Source organism: Lissotriton helveticus (assembly GCF_964261635.1).
Source record: "Lissotriton helveticus chromosome 1_1 unlocalized genomic scaffold, aLisHel1.1 SUPER_1_unloc_7, whole genome shotgun sequence".
Classification (NCBI taxonomy): domain Eukaryota; kingdom Metazoa; phylum Chordata; class Amphibia; order Caudata; family Salamandridae; genus Lissotriton; species Lissotriton helveticus.
Window position 1 is genome coordinate 184,611 of NW_027611714.1, and position 10,177 is coordinate 194,787.

General features: G+C 52.9%; 1 protein-coding gene across 1 annotated transcript; it reads left to right on the forward strand.

Annotated features, from left to right (window-relative positions):
• Positions 1 to 5,293: 5,293 nt before the first annotated feature.
• Positions 5,294 to 6,193, forward strand: LOC144806411 (integrase/recombinase xerD homolog). Its single transcript, XM_078672773.1, has one exon. It carries the CDS (start codon positions 5,294 to 5,296, stop codon positions 6,191 to 6,193), a length of 900 nt encoding a protein of 299 aa, XP_078528899.1.
• The last annotated feature ends 3,984 nt before the right edge of the window (positions 6,194 to 10,177 follow it).

Below are 10,177 nucleotides of genomic sequence, written 5' to 3' on the forward strand. Positions count from 1 at the left end.
ACCACCTGCACTAGCAAGAACAACCACCTCAGTATCACAATACAAGTAGGGGCATAGACCTGGGGACAAAACACATGATGCAATGCATAACATTCATTCAGAGGTGTAAGAGAAACAAGGCACATGATGTATCAACAACACATTCAGCGGTGCAGCAAAGAGCACTTTGCAGAAATCACATTAACATGAACTTACATCAAAGTCCAGGGTCCAGGTTGCGCCACTGCGCCAAGACCTAAACGTAGCAGCTGCCCGCTACTTGCTGGGCAGCTGAGGGACAGGACAGGGGGCCTAAACGCTGCAGCTGCCCACTACTTGCTGGGCAGCTGGGATCAGAACACGCCAGGGGCTCTCACTAGCCCCTCAGGAACACTGCGCCACACTGAGCCATCTGGCTCTCGAAATACTGGGCACCTTAGAGCCTCTCTGGGCTTGAAAAACAAGAATGCCCCTTGAGCCTCTCTGGGCTCGTGAATAGGGTGGGGGGCCTTCGCTGGAGTCCCCCCTCTGGGGACTCGAGATGGCCATCTGGGCAGTGGGGTCCCCCACGGGGGACCTAGGAACACCTGGAGAGCCACTCGGGGCTCGACGAACCATGAGGCCGGGTTGGAGCCTCTCAGGGCTCAAGAGCAGCAAGTGGGCCAATGTGGGAGCCTCGCTGGACTCAACAAACGACGGGCCTCTTAGAGCCTCTCTGGGCTCTTAACACAATTTTGCGGGCATAGTTGGAGTCCCCCCTCGGGGGACTCGACATCACTTGAGGCCTCACGGGCCTCACAACACCAGGGTCTCGCTCTGGAGGGGAGAGGCGGGCACCGGCAACATGCCCCGACGCCCCCTCCCTTCCGCACACACTCACCGGGTCTCTGGTGCTCGGTGGCGGCTCTCCTCCTGGGCCGGGGCTCCCTCTCAGGCAGCGCGGGGCTCCTCTTCAACACCGGAGCCCCGCCTGCACTTTCAATCGTCCTTCCTCCGCGTCGGGGCTCTCCTCTCGCTGGGGGAGCCCTGGGGACAGACACAGCTTCCCTGGCCGGGCAGGAGCGCGGGGTGGCCTCCTGTCCGCTCTCTGCCGGGCTCTCTGTACTTCCGGGTGCGCGCGGGGAAGCCCTCGAGGTCGGGCCAATCCCTGCGCGGCCCCAAGATGACGCGTCGGGAGTCCCTGCAGACGAGGACCAATCACAGCGCGGCGGCGGGACTTCCTCCGGCAAACCGGAAGTCCCGCCCCGCATCAGGCACCGTAGTGCCTGACTTCCTGTTTTGCGGTGCTCGGGCCGCGGCGGTGAATCTCGGGGGTATTTACGAGGGGTGGCACCCTCGAGATTAAAATAAACAGCGAGGTGGGCACTCGCTCGTTTTAAGAAATAAACGGGCAAATAACGCCGGGTGGGCACCGGCTGAGATCAATAGCGCTTCCAAGCGCTAAAAGGCAAATAAAGCGCTCGCCCAGCGCTAGGCACACAGAATACCGCTCTCCTGCACCAGGGGTCAATGGAAAGCGCTCCCAAGCGCTAGGAAGGAAAATACAGCGCTCCCAGCGCTATGAAGGCACAAAAAGCCACAAAGTCCTTCAGGAGGTGGTCATCAGAAGTCCAGGGGCTGGGCAGGGCTCAGGGAGGCAAGCCATCCCTGAGCCCAAGCAGCAGCACGCCCCTGGCAAGATTCAAGCAGCAAACAAGAACATTTTCATGGGGTCACAGCCCCTCTTTTATACACCTTTTCCCTTTGTCTTTAGGTGCAGGGTGGGGGCAGAACCAGTCGCAGCTGGTTCTGGAGCACTCTTGATGGCCCAACCACCCATTCTATTCACTGGCAGGGCTTGGGTCATCAGTCACACCACAGGGGGGCGGAGCCAGCATTGTGTGGGGAAAACCCAGCCCATCCAGGACACAGGTACACTCCTCCCACACATCACTCATGCTAATCTCCCACTCACCACCGGGGCAGACCCACACAGACTTCCTGGAGCCTGGCATCCCAGCCAGCTCCAGCCAATCACACGCCAGCACCCTCACAGCACACGTACAGCCATGTCTAGAAATGGCGCTTCCCTACTAGACACATACATGCTGCATACACCATCTCGCAGCATTCACTCCCCCGAGTTCACACATACCAAACTTGACCATGCACACCTCACGCACCAGGAACTACCAGGGACACAGACATTCCCCATGCATTCCTATGGGAGGGCAGGCCAATCTCACACACGCACTCAGGGAGAGCATGCACTTTACACTGCGCCACAGTGTCAAAGTGCGCAAAGACCAGAAATCACTATAATTTCAAGGCAAAAAGTTCAGGGGTGACCCTGCCAGAAGGCCCAAGTCCAACAGCGACGAGAAAAACACACCGTCAAATAAGGTGGAATTAGGGGGGCCGAACGGGACACAGTCAGAAGCATGGCATATCCCACTGGAGGTGAAGGAGAAAGTTTGGAAGAGGGAATTCATTGGTATTTTCACTCTACTGGAGCATGTGCGCAGGGGGGTAGACACATTACGGGTAGCTGGGCCCAGCAGAGAAAATAAGGACAGGAAGAGGATTAGGCCCGATGAGAATATTAATAACTGGTTGGACGCTTTTGCATTATTGGCAGCCATAATGTTAGAGAAGTTCCTGGAGCAAGGTCCAGCATTGAGTAGGTACAACCAAGGTATCCTGGACAGGTTCAGGCGCCATGGGGTGGCTGCAATACGATCTGAACTTCCGCCAACGCATGAAAGAGTCACCATCGATGTCGTGGGATCAGAGAGAGGCGAAGGAATGGATGGAACAGATGGGGTCCAAAGCGGGGTATGGGTTAGGGGTAGTGGGGGCGGTGGTTGGGACACAGCAGTGGACAACACCAGTATCTGGGCAAGGTTGGCAGGCAAACACGCAGGCTCATTCCTTGGCTAATGCTCAGTATGGATTGGGGCAACAAATAGTGACAAGTTTTCCGCAGCATCAAGTGGGTCAGGTGCAGGTTCAACACGGGATCACCTATGTGGGGAATGGAACAATGGAGGGGTCCCAGCATCCAGGTGCTGGAATGGGGCCCTGTCAGCAGTCCCACCTGGGTGGCGGGGGGCAGCAACAGACGTGGACGGGTCCCATGCAGCCGCAGACAGGTGGAGGACAAACACTGCAACAACAACTGGGGTCGGGAGGATCACATTACACACAGGCGGGGCCTAGCCATCAGGCAGGCACGGGTTTTCCAATTGGCACCATACAGCTTGGGGGACAGCCTACACAGGGTAACAATGGGCTAACAAATGGGCAATTCAACGGTGGCAGGGGTCAGCAGCCCGCGGTGGGGTTCCCATCTGGAGTGGGGCAGTTGACAGCAGGGCAGCAAGGGGGACACGGTCAGGGCGGCATGGTTACAACACAAAGTTCCCCAGGGTCAGTGCTAGGACAGGGGCAGATCATGGGGAGGCACCAGCAGCCGCTCCAGGAGCAGCAGCAGGCATTTTGTGAGCCAAAGGTGGCAGACGGGTACAAGCAGCTGCTGCAGCGTAAACAGAGGGACAATACCTGTCGCCTGTTCAATGCAGGCAATTGCACCTGGGGGGTGCAATGCAAATTTCGGCATGGGTGCTCCCAATGTAGCGGGGACCATCCCGCTTTGGCATGCAAAGCCATCGTTAGAATTGCACCTGGCACCACGTTCATGGGTCAGCCATAGCCTGGGCTGGATAACAAAAGGCCCATCCCCAATAAACTTTGAATTGCTAGCAACACTTTTGAATGATTACCCGAAGGAAGAGGAGAGGGAATTACTTTTTTGGGGTTTCAAGGAAGGGTTTAAAATACCTTACTGCGGTCCTTTAGCAGGCAGGTCATCTAGGAACCTTCGCTCAGCGGAGGAACTCCCGGAAATAGTCGCAGAGAAGATACAAAAGGAGTTGCAGTTAGGACGGATAGCAGGCCCATTTGATAACACCCCTTTAAGTAACTTTATTATTTCACCACTAGGTATTGTTCCTAAAAAAAAGGCAGGCAAATACCGTATGATCCACCACCTCTCTTATCCCAGAGGCAACTCAGTGAATGACTGGCTAAGCCAGGATATTTGCACAGTCTCCTATGCAACATTTGATGAAGCCATTGAGTTAGTCAGGCAGGCGGGGACAGGAGCTCTCATGGCAAAAGCTGATATAGAATCAGCTTTCAGGCTGTTACCAGTGCATCCCGACAGCTTTCATTTGCTGGGGTTCCAGTTCAGGGATAAGCTGTACTATGACAGGTGTATGCCCATGGGTTGTTCCGTTTCCTGCGCTTATTTTGAGGCTTTTAGTTCCTTTTTGGAGTGGGCAACGAACAAGGTCCAGCCAGCGGGGGGCAAGCTGCATTATCTGGATGACTTCTTGTTTGTAGGCGAGGCTAACTCCCCCGAGTGTTCCCAGGCATTGGCAGCCTTCACGGTCGTGTCGCAGGGCTTGGGAGTCCCATTGGCAGCAGAAAAAACAGAAGGCCCCACAACTAAGTTAACTTTTTTGGGGATAGAGTTGGACTCAGAGGAAGGGGAGTCACGCCTCCCGGTGGAGAAAGTACAGGACTTTGCAGCAGCTATTAAAAAGGTATTGGCGAAAGATAAGGCCACTTTAAAAGACATCCAGGAGCTAATGGGCAAGCTCAATTTTGCATCCAGGGTCATTCAGGTGGGGAGAGTGTTTTCTAGAAGGCTGGCAGGTGCTACGGCAGGCATGACTCAGAAACATCACTTTGTCAGGTTGAAGAAGGGGCTGAAGCAAGACTTGCAGATGTGGTTGTCTTTTCTCCAAGGGTTCAATGGGGTTAGAATATGGCCGTCACTATGGACAGCCGATGAGGGGTCGCAACTGTACACAGATGCCTCCAGGCAAGGGGGTTTTGGTGCAATATTGGGTTCTGCGTGGTGTGCCAAGGAGTGGCCACCGGCCTGGCGGCAAGGTGGCCTCACCAACAATATCACAGCGATAGAACTCTTTCCTATTCTGGTGGCATTATCAATATGGTCGGACACCTTGGTTAACAAGTGCTTGGTCGTCCGGTCCGACAACATGGCAGCCGTCGAGGCAATAAATAATCAGTCGGCGGCGTGTCCCATGGTAGTAGGCTTATTAAGGCATTTAGTGAGCAGGTGTCTCCAGTATAATATTCAGATAACAGCCAAGCATGTGCCAGGGGTTCAGAACAAGGCAGCTGATGCTCTTTCTCGCTTGCAGTGGGAAAGATTCCGGGCAGAATGGCCAGAGGCACAGCAAGAAATGACGCCCTTCAAAGAGGAATATTGGAGACTGATGCATTAGAAGGTCTGCTACAGAATATGGCGGAGGAGGCTCTAGCAGTGGGAACAAGGCACCGGTATCGATGTTGTGTGGACACTTTTCGGAACTTTACAACGGATGATTCCGAGCTTCCAAACAATGTTCAGCAACTGGGGAGGCGGATCAAACAGTTTGTGGTGTGGGCCAAGGGAGCCGGCAAATCTAGGTCATGGGTTGGAGAGCACCTGGCAGCAATAGCATACCATTCAAAGCTGAAGGGTTTTGACGATCCTACTAAAGGTTTTGTGCTTAGGGCAGCCTTGAAAGGGTGGGCAAAAGAGGAAGGAAAAAAGCAGGATCACAGGTCCCCAATTGACTTTAAAACACTAAAGATTCTAATGGACCATCTCCCTTTAGTGTGCTACTCGGATTCTGAAAGTGCGCTGTTTAGAGTAACATTTTCCCTGGCCTTCTTCGGGGCATTTTGCATTAGTGAATTAGTAGCCAGGTCGAAAGGGGATAAAAGCAGCAGGGCCTTGTTGGTGAAGGACATATCCCTAGGCACACAGCAGGTATCCCTACGGGTGCGGCGCTCTAAAACAGATCAAGTGGGAAGGGGACAGTTCATTACACTGAATAGGATGGAAGGGCTCAGCTCGTATTGCCCAGTAACACTCTGGGCAGGGTACATCCGGGAACGGGAAGGTGTTAATGGCGATAACTACCTTCTCACCCACAAAGATGGGTCCCCGGTAACATTGTACCAGTTTAAAAGGGTGTTAGCAGCAACGGTCCAAGCGGCTGGCCTCCAAGGGTGCCATTACACTACACATTCATTCCGCATTGGGGCAGCCACCACAGCCTTCCAGGAGGGCATGTCGGCAAGTGCAATAAAACAAATTGGAAGATGGCAATCAGACAGGTATCGGGTGTACATTCGCCCAACATCCGACGGGTAGAGGAGGGAAGAAGACATGGGTTGCGGCGATTCAGTGGTAGGGGTCTTGACTAAACTTATGTACTGCAATTTAAATGTATAATAAAAGGCGGATATAAGATTTATACACAACATTTATGTGCTTCTGTTCTACTCCACAGAATACAAAACAGTGTGGGTCATCGGGCACTCTTACGTGTCAATGGCCGCTAACAGGGTCCGCAGCATTGGGTGGAATGCAACGTTCCCGTTCCAACGGACAAGGGTGCGATGGTTTGGCAAGCCAGGGTTGCATTGGAGAGAATTGGGGAGCATCATTGAAGACTTCCGCACCTGTGCAAAGGACCCAAATGTTTTAGTAATTCATCTAGGGGGAAATGACCTCCCAGTGATGGGGCGGGGGGAACTCTTTCACATGTTAAAGAGGGATCTCACTAATTTAGCTAGGAGCATGGACACCACAGAGGTTGTATGGTCCGAAATAATTCCTAGAAGGGTATGGGCTGGTGCTCACTCCCAAAACGGCATGGAGTTATCAAGGAAGAGACTAAATAGCCTCATGGCCAAGTTTTAAAAGGGGTAGGTTTAGGTAGCATCAGGCACACACTAATTAACTTGAGGCAGCCGCACTATTACAGGGCAGATGGGGTGTACTTATCAGACACTGGAACAGATGTCCTGCTACGAAATATGCTAGCAGCATTGAATGCAAGGGGCTGTTGGTAGTTTGCAAGAATGGGGCCGCAGTAATGGCAGGGGGGGCTCTCGCTGGCAGCGATAGCTCCCAGCGAGGCATGGCGGTACTTACAAAGCGATCCAAGAGGAATACAAAAGCAGGCTGTGAAGCGGGCACAGACCACAAACAGGGCAGTCAGGACTCAGGGGGTCACTGGCAAGCTCCCCGAGCTCCCCTGGATTCAGGTGAACCGGAAGTAAACGATTGAGGGTGGAGCCGGTGGCAGGGGGGAAGTGGGGAGACCAATTACCGGGTCACCTCGCAGAGATGGATGGGGGAGCAGGAAATCAGGTTGGACGGGCAGGAAGCACATCGGCTTGCCCAGGTAACAAAGGGTACACAACGGAAGCGAAGAGTAAATGGGCGGGGGTGGGACAGACGCTTACCCGGAAGGTGAACTCTTCAACCTCTTATTGATGCATGGTCATTCCACGCCTTCTTCTTGGGGAGAAGCCACTATAACGCTTATACCAAAACCAAATAAAGATTTAAAAAGAATTGAGTCCTATAGACCTATCTCATTGTTGAACACAGATATGAAGATCTATTCCGGTATCCTAGCCACTAGACTATCGAAGGTCATAAAATCCATAATTCACCCTGATCAGAGAGGCTTTATTCCAGGGAGACAGTTAAACGAATTAACATTCCAAGCAATAGGGGCCATAGACTACGCTAACGTTAAAAATCTTCCTTTGGCCCTGGTTGCCATAGACGCGGCCAAGGCCTTTGATCAGGTAAATTGGAAGTACCTATGGGCGACAATGGCGGCTTTTGGGTTCCCTCAAACGTTTGTAGAGGCAGTTAAATTATTATATTATAATCCGAGGGCAAAGGTCTTAGGAATACAAAAGCAGGCTGTGAAGCGGGCACAGACCGCAAACAGGGCAGTCAGGACTCAGGGGGTCACTGGCAAGCTCCCCGAGCTCCCCTGGATTCAGGTGAACCGGAAGTAAACGATTGAGGGTGGAGCCGGTGGCAGGGGGGAAGTGGGGAGACCAATTACCGGGTCACCTCGCAGAGATGGATGGGGGAACAGGAAAGCAGATTGGACGGGCAAGAAGCACATCGGCTTGCCCAGGTAACAAAGGGTACACAACGGAAGCGAAGAGTAAATGGGCGGGGGTGGGACAGACGCTTACCCGGAAGGAATGTGTGGACACCGGAAGTGAAAGGTCACCCGGCCGGGTTGGAACCCTATGGTTACCCGGGAGTGAGTGGACACCGGAAGCAAAAGGGGCCGTCCGGTTGGGTTAAAGCAGATGCTTACCCAAGTAGTGCGTGGCAACCGGAGGTAAAAGGTTACACGGTCGGGCTGGAAGCAGAAGCTTGCCCGGAGTGAAAGGAAAGGGTGCGTCCACAGGGGTATGGGTTACCTGGGCAAGGATAGCTGCACTGAATGTAGGGCACAGTGCAGAGCAATGGGGTTAAGGACGCTGATAGGTGACCTTGGCGAAGGTAGCTGCACTGGATGTAGGGCACAGTGCAGAGTTGATGGGGTGAGGATACAGGCTCGCCAGACAAAAATAATGGTGTGTAAAGGATGGCTTGTAAGTTGGAAATGCCTAATAAACTGCGGCCTCAATTCTTCCATTAAACAAAAACTTGTGTGGTCTGAAGTTATTGGGATTCGGGTGGTGCGACCATGTGGGGAGTGCCTCTGCTGAGTTATTCACGAGTTGAAATTAATTTTATTCTCTACGTTTCGCGGGTCACGCGCACTTTGAGGGGCCGTGAGAAGCGGAACTCGCTCCAATTTTTGAAGGGTTTCTGAACAGGAAACTCCGTGTTTGGTTGAAATTAGAGTTTACTGGGGCGGTCGGGCCTTTTTTGCTGCCGTGGAGAGAAGGTTCCCGAGGCGCCACCGGAAGGCGTCACAGGGTCACATGACGCAGAACGAGGCGCCGCGCCACCGGAAGGCGTCACAGGGTCACATGACGCAGAACAGGGCGCCGAGCGTGAACGCGCGAAGGAGCTGGAGCTGCAACGCTCCCTCCTGTCGCTAGAGGTTGGGATGCTCCGGAGGAACCTTCAGCGCGTCACCATAAATCTGCGTACCCACAATCCTGTGCGCGACTCATAATGCGGCTTTACTTTCGGAGAGGAGGAGCGGAAGCGGCAGGGGCTGTGGAACCTTTCTGGCATGAATCTAAATGAGCGGTGTGTGATGTACTACGCCATGAGCAGCTCTCCCGCGGATAACGCTGGCTCCCTCTACAAGAAAAGTGAAAGAAACTCTGCCTACCACAAGCGCTGGCTCGTTTGACAGTTCTAAGTGTTATTTTAGTGTGATGACAAGGATAGCAAAGAGCCTGCAGGTGCTGCCCCGTTGAACTGTGCGAGGCTACTGGAGTTCGCCTTTGCAACCGCGGCCCTATCTTCTGCCAGGCTGTCATGGAGGCCTGGGTTAAGGCAATCTCCTGGGCTAACTTTGACTACATGAGGCTTGTCCTCAAAGAGCTACAGAAACAGCTGGAGGAGTTGCAGCAAACCATCACTACAGGCGTTTCACTTCATGGCATCAAGGAGAAAGATAAACTAGCTTGGCCAGGGTGTGCGTATGAGGAAGACATGGCAGCGCCCTGCAAATGGCAGCGCTGCCCTTGTACTTGGAGCAACACCACATGGATGCCTAGGACTGCCTCAAGCCGCTGCCTGGCTTCCTCTCTGTAGCAGCCGCTCTCCAGCCAACAGACATTGCATGGATGGCAGTAACAAAATGCCTACCAGTAAAGGCATTTCAACACAAGAGAAACTTGGCCAAAGACTCAAAATGCCCGAGATCAACCTGCGCCGGAGAGGGGACCATCCTCCACTTCCTACGGAACTGTTCCTTTGCGCAGGAAATCTGGACGAAAACGGGGAAACTCATCAGAAGAATCACCAAACAATCATCACTCTCCTACGAACTTATCCTATATGGTATTGGCATGTCATGCCCAAAGGAGAAAAAAGACGCACTGTGGAGACTGATAAACTGCATCAAAGAAAGCCTGTGGTCCTCCAGAAACCTAAAACTATTCAAACACAAAGAAATCTCCCCCGAGGAATGCATCAAAATGGCACTTGACAAAGTGCAGACCTATGTATTTGTAGATGAGAGAAGGAATGGACAAGAATGGGCACTTGACAACTGGAAACAAAAAGACTGGTCAAAACTAATAAACAAACCATAGGCAGTAAAGGTATCTGTGCAATAAGCAATAAAATAATCTCGATGTACATTTTGCACATGACTGAGCTGCGTCTCTAACATGAATGCAAAATCCA

What these genes read in the sequence shown, in the direction of transcription:
- LOC144806411 (XM_078672773.1), top strand. Translation starts at nt 5,294, where the DNA reads ATGGCGGAGGAGGCTCTAGCAGTGGGAACAAGGCACCGGTATCGATGT.